The sequence below is a fragment of the Ornithodoros turicata genome, chromosome 7 (assembly GCF_037126465.1).
Source record: "Ornithodoros turicata isolate Travis chromosome 7, ASM3712646v1, whole genome shotgun sequence".
NCBI lineage: Eukaryota > Metazoa > Arthropoda > Arachnida > Ixodida > Argasidae > Ornithodoros > Ornithodoros turicata.
This window is the reverse complement of record NC_088207.1, coordinates 45957561-45983882: the sequence shown is the minus strand read 5'-3', so window position 1 is coordinate 45983882 and position 26322 is coordinate 45957561. Positions and strand designations below refer to the sequence as shown.

General features: G+C 44.0%; 1 protein-coding gene across 4 annotated transcripts; it reads right to left on the bottom strand.

The window, feature by feature from the left end:
* Positions 1 to 881: 881 nt before the first annotated feature.
* Positions 882 to 23975, bottom strand: LOC135401284 (ras guanyl-releasing protein 3-like). 4 transcript variants are annotated; one of them, XM_064633580.1, is made up of 16 exons: positions 23717 to 23975; positions 16313 to 16497; positions 14939 to 15046; positions 14634 to 14838; positions 13008 to 13116; positions 12451 to 12564; positions 12099 to 12378; positions 11414 to 11587; positions 11068 to 11282; positions 10500 to 10674; positions 10327 to 10401; positions 10137 to 10235; positions 9442 to 9684; positions 9336 to 9372; positions 8890 to 8997; positions 882 to 8012 (listed from the first exon to the last, which is right to left on the bottom strand). In XM_064633580.1, the coding sequence occupies exons 4-16, from the start codon at positions 14776 to 14778 to the stop codon at positions 7834 to 7836; spliced, it is 1953 nt and encodes a 650-aa protein (XP_064489650.1). In that variant the 5' UTR covers positions 14779 to 14838; positions 14939 to 15046; positions 16313 to 16497; positions 23717 to 23975; the 3' UTR covers positions 882 to 7833. The 4 variants fall into 4 exon arrangements, with proteins under 4 accessions (XP_064489650.1, XP_064489647.1, XP_064489648.1 ...); XM_064633577.1 differs by having other exon boundaries at positions 882 to 8039; positions 23717 to 23974; XM_064633578.1 differs by having other exon boundaries at positions 882 to 8039; positions 16313 to 16447; positions 23717 to 23974.
* Between the last annotated feature and the right edge of the window lie 2347 nt (positions 23976 to 26322).

Below are 26322 nucleotides of genomic sequence, written 5' to 3'. Positions count from 1 at the left end.
GGTATAGCCTGAATTTTCCATTCTGAATCCAGGCAAATTCCAACTGCAAACCAGAATGGTAACCAGCTGCAGCCTAGCTAGAAATATGACGTTCACGCTTTTCTTTTCGTTTTCTTTTTTTGTTTTTTACATTAACAGCTGGATTGTGCGAGATTCCTGGCTGTTAAGATAAGTCTGGGCCTATGAATAGCACAAAATACACGAGTTAGATTTCATAGCTATTGCTGAATAGATTATCAAAAAATGATTGTTGCAATGACAGTTCGTGACTTTACGTCGCGCGACGTAAGCCTTCGCTGTCAACTCACTCGAGTTTGAAACCGAAACTTTATTAATCTCATCGTCATGTCTGACCCAGCGCCATCGGCATCACTTCAGAATCTGTTTTCAATGGTTTTTGAACTCCTCAAATCGTGTAAAAATGTGAACCGCGAGGTGGTGTTTTGTGCATAGTATCTTGTCTGCAAACCTATGCACCAGCTGAATTGCGAGAAAGGACAAGCGGCTCGTGTAGGACAGTTGTGAATTTCTTGGTCCCAAATCCGCACTAAGGTAGGTAGTAGCACGGTTACAGTGGACTAGCACGGTGGTGGTAGCTAGAAACCAGATATTTCGTATATTTATCCTCCTCCCAAATAATCTTGCAACACATCCAAAATACGTGCCAAAACGGCCAGAATACCTCAATATAGGCCAAAAATGGCAACAAAAAAGAAATACAGCAGCATATATCACACCCTTCGTGGAATTTCTCAGGATACCTCTCCGAGATGAAATTCCTGCACGAATCCCTGGGAGGAGGAGTCACACTTGCCCCCACCCCCCACCCCCACCTTCAGACACCATCACCAATGGCTTCGGTAGACTTATGACACAAGGCAGAGTCATCAAGCAGAGTTTATTTATGGTTCTGGCTGATATCCCATGTACCACATAAACTCTCAAAACTTTCATAACACACGTTCACACAAAACAATGTAGTTGGAAGTTATGCACCACGCGACTAATACGAATCACAACATTTCCGATGGGACATCCCCGTAGTTATTAGATCTGTACCGACCATCAAATGATACTGTATAGAAAATGACGAAGGAATTGTAACAGTCTGAAAAGCAGTGCTGCTTGCCGCACTACAAATTACTATCGTTACTAGAAAAAAGTAAGGGGATGGCAACAACTGCGTATGGACAAGAACCACTAGATTTGAAAAGTATGCTTTATAAGTAACAAGCAACCATGGGTTACCATACTGTGGTATCAGCTACCAGTACAGCACACAAAACTGCAAGAAGTGGACAGCATTCACCCGGGTCAAGTGTTATGTGGTCAAAACAAACAGCACTTTCTACGAGACTGCTAAAACTATGTCTCTCGTCCACTAATCTTGTAAACATTTACGATGTAAACATCGGTAACCTGCTGTTTTAACTGCTCTGCAACGGTGTAGACATATACAAACATGCAGCAGCCATTAGCCAGACTTGCTAACCCATGTAGTCTTCAAAACAGTTGGACCACAGATTATGTAAAATACAGGTATGCCATTCAGGTACCATAGACAGCTGTGTGTCAATGCAGTTTCCACACATGCAGCCGACTTGAATAGGTGATCACTTGAGACATTCTTTGTCACATTGCAGCACACACAATCTTCCCTAATGAAAACACTGCTCAAACTAGTAGACCTCTTGAACCTGCGTTACAACACAAATTTGCCAGGGGACTAGATATGTGCTTTGATTTTGAAGGGTACAAGCAAAGCTCTTTATTTACACACTTCCAATTTCGTAGTGTGGTGGGGTTACATGTGCATGAAGCCCTGAGGTAAGTTTTTCCAACTTTCAAACTCCCATTTGCAATATTTTTGCAGAAAGCTCCCCTGCCCATGTTACGAATATCGGAGCTAGCTCCATCTGGTATGACAAAGCATCAACACAATGGAAGACAATGCTACAACTAGTAATTCACCAATGAGGAGGAGTACAGTCATGGTCGACACATAATGCTCACGGAAAGTAAAAACATAAAGTAAAACAGGAACGCTGAATGCGTATTTAACGACAGCGCCACACCTGAGGTAGCAGACGACACCTGACATTTCAAATGCAGCCAATGCCTATCAATCAGGAGACAATCTCTGTATACCACTGACAACTAGAGCATGCATCACGTAACTCCCTATGGTTGCAATACGTTTGTTTCCAGACGAAAATGACTAGCAGGGAACGTTTTTGGTGCTCACTAAAAAGAAATAATAAAAACGCTGAACGTGTTGCCGCAAAGACTTACCGCCCATAGTAAACCCTGCAATACTACTGCAGTTTTCATAAAGGGGCACTAAAATGCAAAAACAACTTGCTCTCAAATGAAAGTCCGCGTTTCAATTGGTACAATTCAAACAAAATTACTTCACACAACGCTACCGTTTAGAAGACAAACACAATGAAAACAGAGCTGTCTCTGGCAACAACGAATGGGATCCCCAGGAGGCAAAGATTGGCGGAACATTGACGCAATTGACGAAACACTGATGCACGAGCTGAAGCATCATTCATTGCTTATTGCCGAAGCAAGAAAGAGTCCGGTGTAATCTTGATTGTCGCTTCGTAAAGGAATCAACGTTTTGAATTATGATAAGTATGAAATTAACGTAGCGTGTAACGTAATTTGAAGCTAACTTGCGTTTTGCATTTTAGTGCCCCTTTAAGGTGACGACGTAATGTAAATCATACGCAGTAACTATTGCTGTTGTGAGAGATTATCCCACAGTCTAAAGCACAAAAGTAATTCTGCTTAGACTACCTGTGGACCATTCATGTAAACTGATTAGCTGATGTGTCAACCCACTAACATGTGCAATTCACAGTATAAAGAGTCCACGCCACCACAACACGGAGGTCAAACTCTCGAAAGGACAAAAAAGAAATCAACGAAAGTATCACCCTTCAAAATGCTGCAGGACAATAGTATGAAAGACAACAACACAGTTGCACGTAGTCATAGTTATAGTTCTATAACGTTTATGTCTATGTACATGGAACAGCATTGTGCGCGGACTATGTACAACGTAACACTCGCACAACAATGCTGTGAGCATCTCGCTGACAGGGGACAAGATACACCAGGTACTAGTTACGATGTAGGTAGATATAGAAATTTGACACTTGTGATTTCAGAGTCAATGTGGCTAAGAACTGTAGTCTCTTTTCGTTTTTATCCGTCTTGTATCACAAACAAGGTCAAGTAGGTGTTATAACGTGACATATCGCAGTTCACTGCTCATGTCACGATACACAATAATAGACCGTGTCCTGTGCCCAGGAGATAGGATTAGTAAAATATGTGTCGAAGATTCAGTGGCTGCTAGCTTAAAAAATTATTCTATATAATTTTGTTGGGGGAACATTAAAGAGTCCACTTAGCTGAGAAAATATGGCAATTTTTTTTGGGGGGGGGGGGGGGGGGGGAGGGAAGTGTTACTCAGAATTTGCGTATACAGGATGTAGAGCCAACTTATAGGGGCGTTTAAGAGGGCGAAGAATACCGGCACTAAGTGAAAGCATTGCCATACCCAACAGCATCAAAAGATGCTTCAAGTGTCCAATATAATTCTCTATAACAATAACTCTGATAATATATGGTCGAATCTCCATTTCCCATTGTTACCAGTGAATGGCTATCATAGACAACTCTGTCACAACAAGGCAATCACACTTCTCCACATCTGAAAAAATTAGTTTTTACATAGCTTGAAAGAACAGCGCTGTTTCCAAGCACACTGGTATGTTTTCATGGAACTATTGATGGGGACTGGCATTTTCACTTTAGTCATCATCGCAGGTTTCCATTTAGCAACGAGTGAGACAACTGGCCATGGTTACAATGGCTGTTCACCAACATTGCAAACAGATTTCTTTTTTGTTGTTGTTGTTGTTGTTGTTGAAGCACTCTACATTAATAATAAACAACCATTCTAGAAAAATGCATGCCGTGTGCCTGTAATGAATGGATACTATTTTATTCACTGTTGTTTCATCTCTGTAAAATGTGCGCTGCCTCCTGACTGGATAATTTCACGTTATGTGACTTCCACCATATTGGCTACCTATTCTTACTTTTATGCCAATGGTGAAAAATTTTAAAATGATTTGCAGTTGAATAGACACTGACGAAAGGACGTGATTTTGCGACCCTTTGCTTATTAGATCAGCACTCGTAAGTTCTGGACATCTTACACTTGATTATCAGTGACTAGAAATACGTACTTGTATGGACAAAATGTTACAAAAGCACATTCCAGGTGTCACATTTTTCTGCTCAATTCTCCCTCACCCTGCTTGGTCCCCAAACGGCAAGCATTATTACTGATTAATCCACAATATTATCATCCAACAATTCATTTTAGGAGTTGAAGCATTCACAAAAAAAGAAATAAATAAATACATGAGCACCTTGCCCAATACTTCATTATCCCTGTCCATGTAGTAAGAGAAATTTAAAACATTTTTCTGGAGAGCAAGCTAGCAGCACTCAGAGCCTTTCTGTTGCAGCACTTGGGATGGCTACAAGCAAAACCCAAATGCCATAGTATCATCAATAACTCTGCGATTTAAAGAAATTACATCATAGTGTAACACATAGTGTTTACTAGACGCTCTGTAGAGTACAGGGCATGTGGGTCCCAAATTGTGGGACCCACGGGTCCCCAGTTCAAGATAGCTCAGCCAGAAGATGGCTGGCTCTAGATAGTGCATGTAAAATAATTTCTAGCTAGACTGAGTTGTGGCCAGCTTTTTTATGGCAAAGTAAAACACTTGTTTTTTACAAGTCTCTGTAGCTATGATTAGTGATTGCATCATGCCTTGCCGTAGCTTTTTACAAAAACCTGAATATATCAATCATGTCAGTCCCTTTCGAATTGAAGATTGTCCTTTCCAAGCAACAACATTAAAATAATATGTGGACACAATGACAACACACTGTCAAATAATGTATGTCAGTGCTAAGCAATGCATACATAAGATCTGACTTTTTTCTGTAAAACTCCCAGAGTTTCGGATAAACCCAATCTTTCCTCCACATGACCTTTCACCCGTACGACCCTTTTGAACCAAAAAGGCACAAAAATGCTGCGTCCATTGGCACTTTCTGAAACTTATGTGCACATGATACATTACTAGAAAGTGCTCCTGTCCCTGTAGAAAATTGAGTTCCAAAATTCAATTTGTGCACAAAAGTCTTAATCTAGAGCACAAAATCTAATCTAGAGTGCACAAAGGTCTTAATCTTAAGTGCTTAATGCAAAGCGATCCAGTGCAATGCTGATTAAAAAGCTCCTCCTTTACTTTAACCAGGTAACATGCAAATGTGAATAAGCAGCACCTAATTTCACCCAGAGTTAGAGATGAAAGTATAGCACCAGATTTTCACCCGAAGAATCCAAAAGAAAGCATTACGTTAGAAGAAGTCAGGCTTTATGTACACAGATGTTAGCAAGACTGTTAACAGTTATGAGATAAATTTTTGAGTACAAGCTCCTTAGCAACGTGCAATGTTCTGCACGTTCTGCACATTCTGCATGAAACAGAAAGCTGGACAGATCGTTCTTGTCACATGTGTAGTCTAGTACGTTCAGTTGTGAGTACCATCATGAAGTTCTTCCCTAATGCCTTATACTGTTGTTATCTTTGGTGATGCTGATGGAAGACAAGAGACAGGGTGATAGGGGAGATAGTCTGTGCACTGCTATACGGACAATTCGTCAGCCCAGCACTGGCACTGTGATGCAGGTTTGTAGTCTCACCTAATGATCCGCTAAAGCTAAAGTACCTGCTGTTCCGCGTACAACCAATTGCTATGTAGTCTGTCGTGTTTAGCAAAAATAAATAAATGTTCTGCCGCGATGCAGCACTTCGATGTACCTATATCGATGAATGGACAACTGAGTGAAAGCGACGTCTGAGGCTTTTGGTGAGACCCGTGAAGAGTCAATTGATGATCACATTTCCAGCAAGTTTGTCAAACAGTGCAAGGAATAAACGACAACGCTGTGCCCCCTGGAGCAGCTCTTAAACAGGGCGTGCGTTGCAACATCACTGAATGCAACTACTATATTGTGGCACAGCGAACACTAAACCTTAACGGTACAGGTATTCTTATTCCTCACATGTAAAACCTGATGTGGCAAAATGCCGGGCACGAAAAAAAAAGAGAGAGAGAGAGAGAGACACTAATGTAGACAAGGGGGAAATTCAGTGCTCCCGCAACAATATGGTTGAAGCAAGAAACGGCGCAGTAAAAAATTCCTGTATCAACAGCTCCCGATCTATGCCTTTTCCCTTTTAACATGTACAGTCCACCCCAGTTTTATCCAGACCTCACGCCATCTGGTAAAGAAACACAAGGACGGATTTCAGTCCATGCAATTTGGTTCTCTGGTGGTGGCACAGACAGGATGGTCCACTACATTAACTGAATTCCACAGCTGTGGACAAATCCATTATCCTGGACTATGTTCACATTAATCAGCAGGATGACCCAACTGTGGTTAAGAATGAATATGTCTTGGCTCCAACCAACAGCATGAATCTGATGATGACAGTGAGCAAATCGTTGTTATGACACTTGAGGGCGCAAGAACAGCTCTTTTTTGATGAAACTGAATTGAAAGCTTTCATGAAATGAATAATGATGAGCAGAATAATGTCATCAGTAAGCGTTAAAAGAAGCTGTATGCCCACAATAACACTTTACACAAATGACAATGGACCGTTTCTGACAAACACAAGCTTGATATTGGTAGCTGCTGGCTCCTCTGCTGTTGTGTTTCATTTATCTGGATCCCTCGCTATCAGGAAATTTTCACTGGACACGGCCAGTGCCAGATAAAACTAGGGTCGACTGTACTTTTAAAGTGACTTGTTTTTCTTTTTTGGCTGACAGCCCCAAGGAATTTTCATTTCAAAGGATGGACCTGTACTAGAATATTTAGGTATACACAATCGTTCTTGATATTTCAAGACGATGTGCACACATTTTATGTGACTAACTGGTTTGAATTGCATTGCCGATGTTGTAAAACAGTGCATCATACTGGGAATGGTGCACTAAACCTGGCTTGAACCAATACTGTGGTAACTGCTTTCTATTTTGATGTATAAAGCACCACAGGCTGTGTTTCAACTAACTGTACTAGTTTATTTCGACAGCATGTACAGTTACCCAGCTGTTTGGTCAATAAAGTTTTGCTACAACAGTAAATTTGGTGCTACAGTAGCACTATTACAAAAAGCTTTATCCATATGCCAATATGTCATTATGCTAGCAGCATCACAGGTGAGGATGCCATGTGATATAACTTTATGTTAACTTTAGAGCTCTTGCTATATTAGTCAGCAATACCTTCAGCACTGCAAACAATTGGTAATCTACAGCAGTTATCATTTCTCCCATACCACATCTGCTGCCTGTGGTGCATAAATACATGCTGGTCAGAACATCGGATTCAATGCCCATATCCCAGTATGCTTCTCTCCTAGATGCTGCTGCTGCCAGGCCCAGTGTGATCCCATATTTTCTAACACCCCTGTCCAACAGCTTTTCAATAACATAGCTGCTCTCTAGCAACAATGCCAACAGATATAAAAGCGGCGAATATACATAGTGTGTCTTCGTGCACAGTTCCCTATCCACAATGAAGGTGTGATGTAGTATGTGATGTGAACGGAGAGTACACAGTGCAGGTCCCTTGACAATTCAATGCAAGAGGACACAGCATGGTGGCATCCATACCACTAGCGGCATCAGTTCTAGGTCCACTATGGAACCTGATCATACATTGCTCACAGAATGGCTGTAGGAGTTGGCCGGAGCAGAATCTCCATCTTCTGACCTCCACTTGGTGTCAGTGGCTCTGCGTACCAATGGTGCCGACTCGCTCTCCGATCGACTCTGTTTAAACCTGCGTGTGGGCGGCTGCTGATAGCGTCCCATGCGCCCTGCATTCCAGTCTGGCGAAGATGTGGTTGATGTGACAGCTGATAGACAGACAATAAAATGAAGAGAAAGCTGAGAATGCATTTGGATGTTATCGAGAGGACCACAAAGACGTGGACATCAGGTTTGAGTAGGGTTCCTTACTGCGGTGAGGTTTTACGATTACTAGAGCCGCACGAATATTCGAAACTTCGAATTCAGATCGAATAGTTAATGCCGTTCGAACGTTATACGCAGTTTTCGAATATTTCTGCAACGTAGTGTAGCAGCTTCGATGGCGCACTTTCACATTAGCATTGTGTACGAGACCAAAGCAGACGCATTGGATGTGCAATGGGAGTAGTGATGCATTGAATTTTATGCCGACCCGAGCGTAATGCGTTCGATCGTCATCGTCACGTTTCGGATGGGTCTCACGTCAATCTTGTAGTTCATGTTCCAATACCTGAAGTAGATGGGCTTTGTTTTCTTACGTTTTTATTCTGACTGAAAAGCTGAGGGCTACCCCCATTACGAGCAGTGAAGTTCCCCAATGGGCACAAAGTTACAAAGTTTTCCAAAGCGAAATATTCGAAATATTCAAATTGGGCTTTTTGGGAATTATTTGAATTCGATTCGAAATTGAAATAAACAATTTGAATTCGACTCGCAGTGTATGCAAGATACTTGTATTCTATTAGAAAATTCTGCTATTCACACAGCTCGACCATGAGACGATTAAGGACACAAATGACGATTTGTTCCCCACAGAGTGAAACCCATAGTTGCACACACAAAAATTGCAGTAACATGGTTTTCGGAATCTTCTACTACACAGTCAACACTGTGCAGTGTAATGATTATACAGGGAGAGGACAAAACAACTTGGCTGTTCAGAAGAAAAGCTCTTACCTGTAGATGAAAATGAAGAACTTCGAATAGGTCCTTGCTGCTGTTGAAGGGCACGACATTCAGCTAGCACTTGCTCTCGACAGTGCTTGTGAGCATTGATGCCACATTCTGGGTATGCAGAAGATACACATTATGTTAACTAACTCAGTTCTAGAAAACAAAGATAAGCCACTCACAGACACATGCAGACACATGTGGCCACAAAGTTCCAAGAATCTACAGCAATAATGCCAAGTTCTGTGGAAAAACGGCTTTAATTCCTTCTTCTAGCTACATTTTTTATAGGATCACAACTTTTTTTTTTAATTAGTAATTCTGTGATTGGGATTGATGTTGATTTTGGATGCTTAGATGTTGGACATGTGGTATAGCTTCTTGGCTGGATTTGCAAGTAAATTTATGCCTTTGCTAAGGATGCGTTGATTATCTTGTAACACCTTACTTACTTCTGCACTTAAATCCTTGCTTTATCAACCCCCAGAGCTGAAATAACAAAAAGCAGCATTGATTTAATACCCAAGTGGCCCGTAACTCCTCTATCTGCACACTTACCAGCCCCGTGCAATGTATGCAGAAAGTGGGTCGAAAATAGGTCGTCTCGTGGAAATCGTGCCGAAAGAGAGCCCAGTTGGACCGCAGAAGGAAGCGGCGAATGTCTTGTCGACTGAGTAAGGGTCTGCTTGAGTCCTCTGGTGGAACTAAGCCACGAAGGGCAGAGAATCGCCCCACCACAGCTTCGACATCGCCCTGGCTCAGATAGCCATCCCGATCTGTATCATACTCATGGAACACTTCCTGGAATGTGAGAACAAGAAAGATGTTGCAGGTGACAGCTAGGGTTGCCACCAGGCCGGTATTATACCGGCACGGCCGGTTATTTGCCCGCTTTGCCGGTTGCCGGTAGGAAGGTGATACCGGCAGCCTTTTGCCGGTATTTGTGGCTCAAGACCCTTTCATATGAGCTTTTGCTTTCATATGCCTTAGTTATTCATTATTATTATTATTATTATTATTACACACAGGAACATATGTTTCCTCGTATTATCTTGAGCTCTCTCTCGCTCTCTCTCGTTTTTTGTGTGTGCTCTTCCACCCCTCACCCACTTCCCTTTCCCGTGAGCCTTTCCTCCTTTCCCTCTATTCCACCTCCTCTCCCTCAGCAGGTATTTTTCACTACGAAAGGTGGCAACCCTAGTGACAGTGCCATACAAATCCAAGTACGACTCTGAGTGTCTTAGGATAGTTACCTCAACCATATCACATATCTGCTTTTCAACCATGGCCAGGTCAGTTCCCTCAGGTACCTTTGAAGCGAAATCTGCAGCTAGCGGACGTGACGGTGACACCTGTTGCGCGCAAAGTGCGACGTGGTGAGAAAGAATGCGTTAAAATGAAAAAATATTATTTCCAGGGCCTCACAGGTATGGAGATGCTCACCATTGGTGCCTTTGGTTCCCTCGTAAGAGAAAGTTCAAAGATTTCATCCTCAGTGTAGGCTGTGTCCAGGGACAACTGCAAAGCAAAGTCACGATGCTTGTGTGCTTGGGAATCCACTTTCATGCACACAAGGTTACACTGAAATTCCTTGATGAGTGTTGCTATCAGTTTACCTTGAGTGTGTTGATGAGGTCCATGCTGACATCAAGAGGGGGTGGTGAGTTCTGCAGTTCCCAAAGCTCCTGGAAAATGTGTGAGAGCTGGGCCATTTTCCGTAAGTTCACCATATCATCCACTGTATCTGGTAATGCTACATGGACACAGATCAGGTCCTTCATGTGGACACCTCTGTAAAAGAAACGATTTAAAAATGCAAACTTTATCGACAAATGCCCATAAAACCGTAATGTCCATGAAGTTATCGTGTTGTTATTGCTGTTATATTGCTGTGTGTCATGGTGGCCCTTAACGAGCTAGACTCTCTCCCCCCCTCTCCCCCCTCTCCCACAAAATTGCTTGGTCCCTGGCCACATTCAGCCCACCAACGCTCTGCCCTCAAAGCTCTCTTCACCTTTTTGGACACAATAGGACTTCTATCCTTATTGTGAAGGGTCTCATTATTTCATTCCCCGCATCACCACCAGCAGTGGGGTAGAGCATCGCCCCTGGCGATGAAACTCCCCATTCATCATCTCACAATAAAGTTGTTGTTGTTGTGCTGAATAAACAGGGAATACTTACAGAATGGGAATTCGGAAACCTCGTGCTTCGGCAAGGGCTTTGCGGTAGTTGCTGAAGTTGACTGTCGATGAAAGCAAGGCCGCAAACTGGGCTAGGGTGCGCCGGGTCTCCCCAGTGAGGCAGGAAGTTGTTTGGGACAAGCGTGCTAGAGCACTGTGATTGAGGCCCCCAACTACAGCCATCAAGGAGCTGTAGTTCTGTAGCTCCAGAAGGTTCTAAAAATGCGTCGCGTAACCGAGCACGTAAGTTCACTGCGTAGTACTGGTTTTCGATAAGAGACAGCTACTCCGGCAAAAGTTTCCAGAGGTAAATTACTGTGTTGCTGGTGACAAAGTACAATCCTCACCTTGGCTACATCAACAAACTTGGTAACAACATCAGCCCGTTGTTGCGGTAGCGATCGGGACAGCACCATGCACTGGGTCCACTGTGAGAGACCATTGAACTGCGATATGGAACGCTCCAGGCGGGGATTGTTTGCTAGTGTGCCCTGCTCTGCGTACTGCTTGAAATCCAGGAACTAGGTGAATGAATTGGAAATTCATCCCTTAATCTTTACCATGTAAGGACACATATTCACAGTAAAAAGAGTAACTTGCAAAGATATTGTAGAGGACTTTAAATTAATTACTCTAATTATGCTGAGAGAAGAATAAAATTTTATGCATTGAACAGCAATGACTTGGTAACTTGAGTTATGCAGCGGATTATGAAAAAAAACATGAAAAGTCTGAAGTCTATGAAATATGTTAATGGTATCCATACTGTTACTGAACTGGGTACATATGGGTTCAGTTCATCCTTTAATGAAGACTATGCTTATACTTGTCAATCTTAACGTTTGGAAATGTCTCAAATCTTTCTTCTTCTTTTTTTTTTTTTTTTTCAATGATGTTGCTTGCATCAAATTATTACAAAAAAAACAGCTATCTACACATTTCGTCATGGTGCTCGAGCTCTGGTGATCAAGTCCACTGCAATCCACGCATAAGATGTCCACATCTAAGGCCTCTATAAGACGAAGTGCTTACTGTAATACGCCGCATGACCCTGTGTTCGAGATAGGTGAGGTGGTCAGCCAGTTCGCGAGGCTCCAGATGATCAAAGACGAGGGACACCTTGCGAGTGTGCTTTGCCAGTGGGTGTCGTACAGACACACACCGGGCCCAGTCTCTTTGAGGAATCCTGGAAAGGTCTACAAGGTCTGCAAGCACCGCATGGCCTTCCTGTCGTAACCTTTTTTGAAAGGCTCCCAGGAGCACAGACACTTCATCTCCATCAAAGTGCTGTGGAAACTTGCAGATCCAGTACCTGCGAATGCAACAATGCAGACGTATAACAATAAAACAGTGAGTGGCAACGAAATGCAGTACAATGACCGACCTGAATACTTGGCACACTTGTGCCTTGTGCTTATACACAGGACAGTGAGTGGAATGCTGCAGCGTATGTACACAGGGTAGCAGGCATCGGTGCTGAGTATTGCTGGTCACATATCTTTGAAGGCATGGCTGAGGAAGCAAGGATTGCATAGCACAGTGTGCCCAAGTGCTAACCATGGTGATCATATGTAATTTGTTGGCGTATCTAGCAGTTGTTTTTTTTTTTATTATTATTATTATTAATTTCCTAGAACCACACAAGAATATCCTTGAGCACAGACTTGCTTAAACTCTTCTTTGAAAAACCAAGGAATGCCATCGCAGGCTTCATAAACAAGAAACATTCACAAAATGTCTCTGCCTTCCTGTTTCACCAGGCAGTAGCACAAAGTTAATTCCAGTATGTATGCAATGTACAAACATGCTGCACTCTCGAGGTAAGTTTTCAACAAAATTGATTTTCAAGAACCATAATCGATAAAAACTGAAAATTCTAGAAAATCTCGCTATAGAGCCTGTATACATGAGAACACAACAGCAGGTTTGTGGAAAGGATACTGGTCGATGAGGCACAGAGCCAGTTTCTGGGTTGTTACAAACCACTCGTGCATGAGGAGGAAAATGTATGGAAATCGGTTTTCCTCATCTTCCAGACCACCGATAGGAACTGAAACGGCAATAAATACCATTCACAGTGAAACCAGTGCGACTGTACCTAAATCAGGAATTACGCTATGTTACTCCAATGAGGCGACAAAATAAATGAACGTGCAACAACATCAGCACACTGTTATTGTACACTGCATGTTTTTAACACCTCACCTACTCAATCGCTCATATAAACATTGTTCCATATTATAACCCGCATTCGAACGGTACAGTTATAGTCGTGTTCAGCCTAAGAACGGTACGCTTAATGTTGAATTCCAACGGCGGGTTGGGAGCACTTCCGGAGCAAGTCTGGCTGCTCTGTCTGGAGCAATCCTGTTCTACTGACAGATTAGAAGACTCGGGGGGGGCAAGGTGGCTCCATGGAGCAACACCGACGGGTGCACGAATGTTCCAATCACAGGTACAGATCGTGTACCCTTGGCCGGAGCGTGGCACTCCCCCGTGGAGTCGGGGAAGCGCTCCAAATTTGCCACTGGAATTCAACATAAGCCTCACCCTATGCATGTTCCTACTGGCTGTAGTGGCTGGTTGCATCACTTTACGTTACAGCAACTAGTGTGCCAACACCAAAACTACGTACAGCAGCCTGTGGCGCAGCACTATAATTTATCCGGCACTATAACTCTGTTATGGTTGACAGACTGCATTTTGTGTTCTTCTTACTCCAAATGCAGAGATAGAGCTATAAAGTTAGTATAGAGTTATAATAGATATCCATGGTGCCCTTGGGACCTAATCAAGATGTGGTGGACATGATGTAAAGTGTCATGGCATTTGTAATCAAGTGGAGCGTACAGTGTTATACAGTATTCTGATTTAGGGTGCAAAACACTGTGGATCTGATAAGAAACAGGTAAAAAAGGGAATTGGAGTAGACATACACATAGTTTTAAACAGATCCTATTAGCTAATTCTCAATGAAGCAATCAACAACGCAAAAACAATCAACAGTGAGTCATTCGGGGAGCAGCCGAATTTGTCATGTGACAAATTCAATCTCTCCCTATTATTTTTTTCATCAACATCAACATCAATGAACCGTGACTCACGTCGTCATGCGGTCAGTGAACGTCTGCACACAAATGCAGGGGGTGACGATACGAGCGTATACAAGAACAGGTGGAAAGACGCAAGAGTGTAATGGCATAAAGATGAGTAGTTTATGTTTGTAAGGCCGAACAAGTACATTCTGTCAATACTTTGTCAGTTAGGCTGCGGGAAAGATTTTAAAAATGTTGCAGTATTTACAAAGCTTACCCCTTTTTATGACACTTATGACACACTTCCTCAATCTCAGGGTCCTAGTAATGGATTGCTGCAACCACCGAGCTCATCTGCCTTTTTGCCATTTTATCTATCACTCATTTATTCCCATTTTCGTTTGCATCAAAACTGTACGATTCATTTGTAATGATCATGCATATTAGATGCACCACGGAATGTTTGTAGCAAAACCTTAGCTCACGCTCATACCAATGGTAGGGTGACCAACAGAAAGCAAAAGGAACTCACGGAAGCACTTGATGAGGAAGTTGATGGCTGCATCCAACGTGGCTGCCCTGACATGGAAGCCTGACACGGGGGGATTCTCACTGTCAAGGATGAGGGCATTTGGATTGGTCCCCATCATCAGATGGCCTCTGTGGTGTGGCCCCATCACAACTCCTCTACCTCTTGCCCCATCCGAGCTACCACCATGTCAGGATCCCTCTGCTCCCTTAAAGTAGCACGCGCAAGATTGTGCGATTAATGATCATTCCTTATCAATACTAAGGCTTCGTATACGAAGTGCTGCAGAAGAACTATGTTGTGTATACCTTAAAATTGCTGGTGTCACCATCCATTGCCTCCGGGCACCTCATCTTGCGACATTTAATGAAGAGCAGGGAAATTTCTTCTACTGAATTCCATGTGGTATTGACGTGCTGCAAGAACAGAGGGTTTATTGGACATTCAAAGCGGACACTGGTATTGGGGGTTTTGCTTTCAGCATATATGGTTCACCATCATTTCAATTCAAATTTGTAATATAGCTTAATTGAACCACAACAACAACAACAATAGATGATGACGATGAGGTGGTGTTTCACCGCGGTGGTGCGGTACCCTACCCCATTGCGCATGGAACATCGTATGAAGATGATAAAGGAAGGATGAAAATACGACCAAAAAATTAAAGCGTCTGGAGCAATCCAGTGGACAACAGGAAGTCCATGAACAGGTGAAGAACCTGCACTTGAACCAGATCACTGCATCAGACCACGCTTTTTAGTTTAAATAATGTTTTGTATGTCATTTATATGTCATTCTCAAGAGGAAGAAAGTTCTTTTGTTTTCCCTTCCTATGGCTGTTACCCGCTCCCTTGATGTCACTTACTTACTTTACTTTTCTTATTTTCTTTTTCATGTCCCACTTTAACCTATGCGTTCAGCTTCGCGGTCACAACTCTTGGGAGCTTGGGAGCGTATAGCGATCCGAAACCGAAACTGATTTCGAAGACGGCCCTAATAACACTCGACTTCACTCTACTCAATCCCTTACGACCACCGTTTAGCAGCAGGTAGCCCATATCATGCTTAAATCTCAATATCCCTGCCTGATTATAAAACCTAAGATATAGTGGCCACATCACTGTTTGCACACATAAGCACAGATGGCGCAAGATGAGCACGCTGTTTTCTCCCTCCCGCCTCTCTTTCTCCCTCCCTCCGGCTTCCCCCGGGATTCCTGAATCCCGGCAACAAATATGACAACAACGAAGATAAGAGAAACGCATGCACACTTATGACGAGCATCTGATACCCTCTTATCACCTATGTATCTATGCACAGCTTGGAGCACGAATGTTTACAAACAAACTCGACCGCCTGCGCGTTCGGCACGGAGCAATATGTATGCCCCGACAATAATCGTAAGGCACGTTCTCCACTAATGAACTGCCACGACTATAAGCTATCCTAGACCTTAATTCGTGCCTAAACAACTACAACTGGCGCATTTTTCCACTAATGCAGCAGCAGCATGCGCAGCTATAGCCGTTCAGATTTCCTCGCGCATATACACTGTCACCGCGCGAAGTCGCCGTGACGAAACTGTTATGAAAATGCAAATCATCCGCAAGGCGTGAGCTGGATGTTGTCGCGTACACTAACCTGCGTCGCGGACGAGAAGGACGTAATAAATTTCTCACCTGAGTGTCCTGGGTACATTGTAGGATACGGTCCGATGTTACACCGTCAGGGCTGCCACGGAACGTCAGTTCTCCTATGGCGTCGATACAAAAATACCAGGATGTGGCAGGGCTAGGTTTCCATGGTGACAGCAGCTACGGAGAAAATTGCTTTAAAAAATCTTGTCCTGGCGAAGAATAAATTGCTGAAAGACAAGGTAGCGAAGTCAGAGAGGACAGCTATAGGCACGCATAAATGATGCGCAGTTGTTTAATTATATATGCAACATTTTTGTGCGCTTGCTACACGCGCGGAGTGCAGTCAACATCGTGGATGCGTATTTTCGAAAGCAGACGAGATGGATACGGCGATGTAGATATACCGAAAGTGACAAATATGGCACAAAAGATCGAGCGTACTCGTCCAGCAAAAATTACTATCGTTAATTTTTATGATTCCATTGAAGGTCAACCGAACATCTGCATGAAATAAATATTTTTAAAAAAGTTTCGCAATGTGTGATGGTTCGTGCGCTCCATAATATGTATGTAAGGAATAATGCGACGATGTAACAGACCTTCCATTGAACAACATGCGTGAGACTTCATAATTAACTTCACGAATATATTCGTCACAACTCATGACATAAAATAACACGACGAAAGTTACTATCATATGTTGTTGGTTGTTCTTGGAGTAGTTGTTTTTATGTTACAAGGGATGTACCAGATGCTTGCCTTTTTGTATTTGTTCTGCAATGCACAACAAAAACAAATAGAGGGGATTGGAGGAGGCATATAGAAAACGATATTTGCTCAGTGGCTATGGAAAACGAGAGCTTCTCTTCGATTTTTTTTTATTCCGTGCTAGCGCCGCGAAGCAACTGTGGCTATATGCGACCTGGGCCGGCTTCAGGGGGAACTGTGCCGACATACGTCTGCAAAGATTGCCAGGAAACCAAGGGAAACCACAGACAACACAGCCGGTTGTAGGATTCGAATTTACACCTACCAGTCTTCGGCACGATCTCGGAGTAGTAACAACAAACCAGCGAATGCTTTTATATCCATTCCACCATTTTTTTTTTTTTTTTTTTTTGTGTGTGTGTGCTTTTTTTTTTTTTTTTTTCTTTCTTTTCGAACCTTTCATTATTGCATTATTTTCATTTTAGATTCCTTTTTTTTTCTAATTCTCGGTCATGCCGATAGTAAAACGAGAGTTGGTACAGAGTTTTTTTCTTGGCAGTTGGGATGGCCACCCTGGGCTAAGGGTGACATCGCGCGTGCTGTTGTCGACAGACACACCCACAAAAAAAAAAAAAAAAGAAAGAAAGAGATCAATGTTAAACGTTCAGTTTAGAAGTCGTCGCCTCTCTCTGGTGAAGCGCGAGTATGGGCGGTATCGATTTGTTGCCTCGCTTTATTGTCCTTATCTTTTTTCTTTCTTTTTTTTTTACGAGAGAGAGGGAGAGAGAGGTACTATTTTGAGCCATCGCTGGCTTATAATAGCTGCAATGTCAGTAGCTCTTTGACCACGTGATTGCTATTTCCGAAACGAAGTCGATGCGTTCGCTAAAAACGTGTACTCATTATCATGCGGCGATGGTTTCGTCTGCTACGATTTGGCAGACGTGACACGGTTGCGCAAGTGAACAAAGCCAGTACGTCAACGAACTTTCGGTTCGAATCGAACGGCTCTATAGTGCTGCTACAGGCTGTGCTCGTTTTGTCACTCCCTGTGCGGTTCCGTTTTTAGGTATAATAGACACATCTCACTGTTTTTAAACAAATGACGTCATAGAGTTCGACGGCGCCACCAATTTGGTAGAGTTGAACTACAATCGAAGCTAGTGGCGAACAAGGTCGCGCCCCTAAGCCACGGTCTTGAGGTCCCTGAAGGGACGCGACCTTTGGCCCTACTTTTCTTTCAATAGGAGACAGCGAACAAAGTGCCCATTCGTGGAACCCAGCCCTCCCTATCCGATTAGTTTCGGTTTCAGTCTGTCTACCAACGTCATGATGACGTTTCTCGGGTAGAGGTCTATGAGCACGCGGCATCACAGGCTGCGCATGTCGAAACATACGAAAAAAGGTACGTTCGATTAGGCCCTGCACTGCCTGAACCAGTTCCGGTGCTGTTGCACTCGCCCGTTCGTTTCGCCAGTGCAGCCGAGCGGCCCCTGCACCGTCTCGTTCGTTTCAAACTAGTGCACGCCAGGTGTAGCCCTAGTGTAAGGAAACTCTGCACTCCCGCAGGGATCAGTTCAACGGTAGTGCAGAGTAATGGCGGCAATGGAAGCAGACGACACAAGGCAAATAATATTCTCGAACCTTAAATTCTCGAACGTATATCCCGAGAGAGCCGGAAGAGACGTTTGAATTCGAAGTGGAAATAACGATTCACTACAGTTTCGGTGTACATTGGTACACGGTTCCTGTCAGTTCGCAGAAGATTCAACGCTGTCACGGTTGTCGTCGAATTCTTCGTCCTCGCTGTCAGAATCCACAAGTTCCATGGCTGTTTGCACACTTGTTGAACAGTTCATTGTGTTCGAAATTAAAAAGCAGCAATGCACGTGTGATTGAAATGACACACGCGTTCTTACAATCCGTACCGATGTTAAGACTCGCGGAGAGCAGAAAGCCTGCACTATAGCGCTGCACTTCGATAATCGTTTCGCGGCGGCACTAGCGTTGCACCGTTGAACTGGAGCTGGCCTAGTGATGCGCTAGTTCAGAACTGGCCCTGCACCGCCCGGAACTGGTTCAGGGAGTGCAAGTCTAATCGAACAGACCTAAAGAAAAAAAGCATGGTACGCCCCCTTTAGCCAGTAAAGCGTAATTCACTAAAGCGTAGCTGGTTAAACTGTAACGTCTCCTCTGAAACGAGGCTCACACAACCGCGTAGTGAATTTTGTAGGTTTATGTTTCTTTGTTTCATACGTATATCAACGCATGCGCAGCCTAGAGACATCATCGGCGGGGACCGGACCATTTTTTTCCTCCCATGCCAGCAGCAAACATTTTTTCCGGGACCACTTTTTACGGAACCCCTACTGGACCCATGCGGAGTCCAGTACCAATTGCACAAGGACGAGACGTTGCGTTTCTTGTTATTCACCCGTGATTACGCAAACGTACGCCATGTTGAACGATTGCGTTGAGGAGTCCAGCTGTGCTTGCACAAAGAGAAACAGAAAGAACCTTACATGTTTCCTAAAAGAAATAAAAAATACGACAAAAAAACACGTCATCCAATGTGGGACAGTTTTGTTCTTTTCGCTATATACCTTTTGTACACCAGGGTATTTCCGTAACGACGCAGCAACATGCTTATAACATGCCAAGCTCACTTCTATTTTTACCTGTCTCTCTAGCAACCGTTTTGTGTGCGGTGGTGTTTTCTTCATTTTTCTCAGCGTGCCCCAGTTAACTCGTTGTGGAGCATTAGGAACTCGCACTACGGGATATATAGCATCAACGGAACACCAGGTGGTGCTATAAATATGTTCGCCCAAAAGCCCCTCTATAGTTCGCCCCACGGTCGCCCGCAATTTGGATTTTTGCTTTCGGTTCGTTCCAGCAACATGAAAAGCACGCGACAGGTTAACATTCGGGAGACAAATTGCTCAGTAGTGTCAATATGGTTTCCGAATATTGTTAGACACGTAAATCGAATGCACATGACGAACACAAAGTGTAGGCAATGCATGTAGGACAGGAGCATTGATGGGCGCTCTTGTTTCTTGGGTTTTACCTGTTGCCGTTCGAGAAAGCACTTGGGTGTTCAAGGATTGTTTTGAACTTGTTTTCGCTGGGAAAACAAACCCAAAGTAATACATTCTAAATCCCGCGCATAACGATACCTCGTACAAACGACGATCTGCCTTGTACAGCGATCGTTTTTACTTCTCGGTGCTATAACGTTTGCCTTTGACACCAGTGTTTTGTAGCTGACTCAAATTACATGGCCGCGTACGATGTAGAATACGTCGGCCGTCTAATCATCATACGATTCTTGTCTCTCTCTGTCTCTTTCTTTTTTTTAAGCGTGCGCAGAGTGTTTCTCGACAAGTTTGTCGGATGACCAGCCAACCATAACGAAGTTCAGAAAATAACGACCATGAAATGCGCACGAGTTTGCGTCGGGAGGATGAATTGCGTTTCCCTTACCAGAGATAACGGATACTCTTGGCTGGCTGACTCCGTACTTACGGGCCTTGATCGACAATAATTCCGATCACTGGATAAGGAGAGTAAAGCACACATAAAGTAACAGCAGCGAAGGACAGCAGCGAAGAAAGGGGTCAAACTGGGCGCACAGTGACATTTATTTTCAAGGAGGCAGGCATACACGTCCTTTTTAACGCGGGAATCGGCTTTTTCTCTCGTATTTCTCGTATTTTCTCTCGTACCGGCTAGAAAAATTGCTAACACGTTCCCAAACCCAGATTAAAAACAACCGTTTCAATGCCGTTCGTATATCGATCACATCGGTTCGTATCGTATCGTTCGTATCGGTCACACCGCTGAGGTTCTCCACGTTGTTATCCATATGCAGAAACACGAACAAAGCGCGGGTCTAGGAGGCGGCCAGACGTCTCGATCCCTTCTCAATAGACCCCCTTCCTGTTTGTAAACAAATGACGTCATAGCGTTCGACAGCGCCACCAATTTGGTAGAGTTGAACTACGCTCGAAGCTAGAGGCGAACAAGGTCGCGCCCGAAAGCCGCGGTCTTGTGGGGATTACGACGGTCCCTGAAAGGGACTCGACCTTCGGTCCTTGGGTCCAAATGGCCATTCGTGGAACCCAGCCCACCCCTTTCGACTTGTTTCGGTGTCAGTCTGGCTACTAGCGTCATGATGACGTTTCTCGGGTAGAGGTCTATTTCTATCGTGGCATAGTGCATCAAATGAGTCAAACCGCCCCCCCCCCCCCCCCCATGGCCGAACCTGCCGCCCCTCACAAAAATATTAGATCCGCCCCTGCATTTGTTGATTATGGCACATCCAGGTGCCAATCTTTCTGAACAGGTAGAGAGTAAGTTAATTAAATTTGGTTCAAGTGAGTTTAGTTAAACTGCGTGGCCAGTTTTCACAGTCTTTAACGTAAGCAAGTGAGGTTGCTTACCCGATTATGAATCGCGAATCGCACTGCGTGGTACAAATAAAGACGCCAACTGAAGTGGGATGAGTAGCTGCGATGTTACTTGGCGAGCTCACAATACAATATACGTCACACCTGGGACTTTTTTGTCTCTTGCACGGTCTCTTATGAAGAACTATACACAAAACCAGTCTGGTACTATCTGTTCCGCCTTGCGTCAAGCTAAAATCAGATTCACCAACACCACAGAAAATACAGCACCAGAACATGGCGATACAAGGCCGGCGACGAAAGAGAGTGAGTGAAACAAAAATCGTTTCAGAGGGACTCAACAGCGTTGAAACTGACCACCGGCAGAGAAACGCAACGAAAAAGAAAAAAAATAAAATAAAAAGGCAGACATCAAAACGACGACGCAATTACAAATTGATACACCAGAGATCGACATACGGATAAAAGATTCAGATATATATGTATTTTTAATTGGAAAATTTTTGAAAAATTTTGTTGAAATTTTGTGAAATTCTAGTGCCGCGAAGCAACTGTGGCTATGAGCGTAGTACAGGTGTGGACAGTCGGAGAGAGGATAGCAGTAAAAGAGTGTGGTGACGGCGGTGGGTATGGTGAACTAATGCAGCCGACACCTATTATCATTATATCGAAACCGAAACTGAAGCAACACCTATACAAGCGAGTGGAGGCGATAGGGATATCTAAGCACTTTCCATACTTTCGGATACAGTATTACTCGTTGTTTCCTATACAGCTCTGGCTTAATACTTTATTTGTTGACGCACCCCTCATGCTTCTTGAGAGATTATATCGGGGACGGTCGCATCAGTTCCAGTCAATTTCGAAACTAAAGTGTCATTTTATTCCTCGCAGACCCCTGACCACGGGATCGAAAATCCCACGGCAAGTAGTGGCGTACTTTGACTGTTATTCGATGGAATTCACGACAAGAGCAGACGCTTGATGTTGAGAGTATGCAGGAATGGACCTTTTTTTTTTTTTCACAACGGCCCATGCGCATGCGCCTTGACCTTGAGGCGCCGGTGAGGGTTACCTCCGTCTTCACTAGATGGCGCAGTATGAAGGCGACAGAAGTGGGGATACCGCACGAAGGGTCCCACTCCGGACCGGTTTTGGTCTTTTGCGTTACACGTGGATTTGTTTTGACGCGTTCCGAGCGTAGTTCGCTGGACAGCCGCTAGGATACGACGGGTATGTGGAAAAGGTCTGTTCCCTCTCTAGGAAAATGAGAAAACGTCACTGCATAAGGACCTATCAGGGCGCGGCCTTGAGAAAAGGAATGCTTCGGCCGTCTGGGCGGCGCTAAAGTCGCTTTAGACGGCGCCTTTCTCCTCTGGGCGCCACCCTCTCATTCCCCCGTTTAGGGAGTAACGTCTCGCCCCCGAAGCCAAGCCGAAGCCATTAGCCAAGTAGATTGTCGGCCGATGCGGAAAATAGTGGTATCGGTTACATAGATGGGTTTGCGGATGCGACCGTCCTCTGCGATGTGCGTGCTCTTGTCGTCGAAAATATGAAATTACAAGGACATCGTACAAAATTTATGCGCTCTTGCGTGTGCCCTGCAGTGGTAACCATGTCATGCCATTGACTAGCCATTTTCGTGTGTGAAATCTGCGCGACTTTCTCATCTGATTTTGTGATTGATATGATCCGTCTTTGATCCATGCTCCGTATAACAGCCCGTACATGACACGCACTAACTTCAGCCATTCTGTACAGAGCAGCTACCTTCACTGCATTGCAACGAAGTTACAACCAAGCAGTGATTTATCCAGACCCCCCCCCCCCCCAACATCCCCCAAATGTGCAGCGACACCCCCCTAACTTTTTCACCTGTGTACCCCCCACAGGGGGTGCCCTTACGATTTCAGCTTTAGACACATGTTGGTAATGATATGTTAAGCTGTAATGACGTAACTATAATAATGACCGCCCCCCCCCCAAAAAAAAAAAAAATCCAACACCCCTCAATGCTTGGGAGTCTGGATAAACCACTGCAACCAAGAATCCTCGACACAGTTGAAGTTACAAACTTCGTCTGTGTCAAACCACTTGTTCAAGCACAGAAGTTACAAGCGACCACATCCATCAATTTTGGTGCAATTAGTGCAGCGGAAGTTCGCGTGTCTTCACTGCACTATTTTGTTAGTTTAGATAGCACTGCACAATAACCAGGAACGCTGTATCGCTGAACGTACTGGTTCGCACTGCATACTTGGGAAGGGCATGTTTACAAAGAGAAAACACTTTCACTGTACTGTAAACATCGAAAGGTATTACTCACCCCGTTTGCATTTGTTTACAGACGAGCCTGTCAAGCTGTCGTCTGCAAAAGTCACTGCTCGGACGCGCGAAACAACGACAGCAGAATATTTTGCACTTCTAATGACAACGAGGATCAAGCTGAACCTCTCGAGCAGATAAATGGCAGATTAATGGGAAGGTACAGGGGAGACAGCAGTAGAGCGTGTTTCGACAGACCTAAATAAAAACACCTGGGAGCGACGAGAGACGCGTTCAAGGTTGCCGCCATGCTGCCCTGGAAGTCTGCTGACGACTGCAGCGCCCTGATTAGCAAGCGGATAAACGATCAACTACGAAGAACAGGAAACGAGGGGTATCGCGCATCTGGGGGGGTGGAGGGAGGGGGGGAGCGATTAGTGCTGGTCAGGAGGAAATGAAAGTGAAGGATATCATCGTCAATTTCTCGTCCCTTCACGACCTCTACGGTCTGTTTGTGATGTATGTTCTTCCGTTGTTTTTCTGGGTCAAAACCGAGTGTTTTGTTGACTTGTACGTGACGATATAATTTCTGCGAAAAATGTGTGTAACAAACAATATAATTGTAAATGGACACATCTGTTGCTCTCGGGGATGAGTGACTTGCACCTTGTTTTTTATGAGAATATGAAAATCCTGGGAATATCGCTGACTATGAGTACTGTACTTTCCGTCTTTGCATACTGTACATAAGGATTGCAACGGACAATGTTGTTGAATGCTCTTCTTTATTGTTAGTTTCGCACGCGAACGTTGCGTCTGTGTGTTGGGAGCCGCTAAATTTCCGGCCAGTGCTACGGAAATTGGTTGCCTGGAGGAGGAGTCCAACGCGTTCCCATATTAGCGGGAAGCCAAAATAGAAGAAAAAAAAAACACAGAAGAAAACAAACGTGGCAGTCTGTACTTCGCACGGGTCATCTGGGGTCATCGAGTATACAACGCTCAAATATAACAACAACAACATAGATGAATGAATGATAAAGCAGATAAAGAATAAAATAAATAATATAAAGAAGATATGCATGAATGCAAATTCCTGTCTTCCGAGTAACAGGAATTATCCGATTCTAGTACGATTCCAGGATTTTTGGCAGTGACATCAATGCATTCAAACACGTCGCGATAGAGCAGTGCGAATCAGTAACCTTGTGTTCACGCGAGTAACATTCTCCAGAGTACTCCAACGGAAGATGCGCAAAGCGTGATAGTTTTCTGCTGCCACGTAAACACGAATGTTCAATGTCATGTCTTTTCGGCTCAGCCACAAGATATTCCGTAGCAGACGACAGGGCCGAAGGTGTCGTCTGCTACGTGCGCACTGTCGTCTGCTACGTGCGGGAGTGCCGTACGGCACTCCCGATATCCCGGAGCTTGCGAATGCTCAACGCAAGCCGTGGTGGAACTCCTGTCCCATGAACTTTTTTTTATTTATTTTATTTTTTATTTTTCTTCCACTAGAATATTCCGTGGGGATATCGCTCGTGTGAATACACGGTAACCGTGGTGGTGTGATTTCTCTCTTGTCTGTCGTATACAGGATATGTCGAATATCATATTATTTAACATTTGAGAAAATCCTGCAGGATGGCATTCTCTCACTGCTGCAAAGTACTATTCGGAAGCGCGTGCTGGGAACCTAAATGTCCCGGGCATTAAATCTTGGTAATGTCACCGCCAGGGTCTAGCACTGCAGTTAGTTGGGATGCGGCATTTAATCCTAAAGCTTCAGATAGAAGGCGGAATGACCTGATTGTTGTTTCCAGGAGGGGTTGTGTGATCATGGTGAAGGAGGACTTGGAAAGGTGGAAGCGGGGCGGATGAACTCCTTGTAAGCATTTAAAACAACGTGTACCATAGTTGCAATGGATCCCTCGCACACCACGGCAACCTAATCTCGGCCTGAGCCAGTGATCAGCAGCTGGACCAGCGTGTCCGGACCCGGGAACGACGAAAGAGACGACTCAGCATTCAGCGTCAAAATCCTCTGGAACACTGATGATTGATAATATTTCTATCGCGATATTTTCGAATGCTTATAGCCATGAAGTATAGCTCGCATCTTCAACTTGAAGGGGTGAAGCACACAACGTCTTCCGCATCTTCTATACTAGCATTTAAAGTTTTTGTTGGCGAAGTAATCGACAAAATGAACTTTCGAAATGCACCATGAGCGTCATAATAGCTCGTAACGTTAGCTGCAGACGACTAAAAGGACAAATAAAACGTTATGTCTAAAAAAAAAACTAAAAAATACTGTTGTAATCGCATCGAGTCTGTCGCAAGATTACAGCAAAATAAACCGCCCGAGAAACATCTGCCAAAAAAAAGAGGCACCAGAGGCGAGGCACCAGAAACGATGTGCTTCGACTATACATGGTGTCTCTTGTAACGTGTCAATAAATTTTATTTAAAGAGAGCAATAAAAGAAGAAAACGACCGCTACTTTTACAAACAGGTGATACAAACAGGTCAAGTTTTCGCTTGTTTCATCCTACAGTTGACAATACAAGGTCTTTTACAAACAGGTGATACTTTTGATGTTGGTGATACTTTTGATGTAAAAGTAGCGGTCGTTTTTCTTTTATTGCTCTCTTCCAATAAAATGTATTG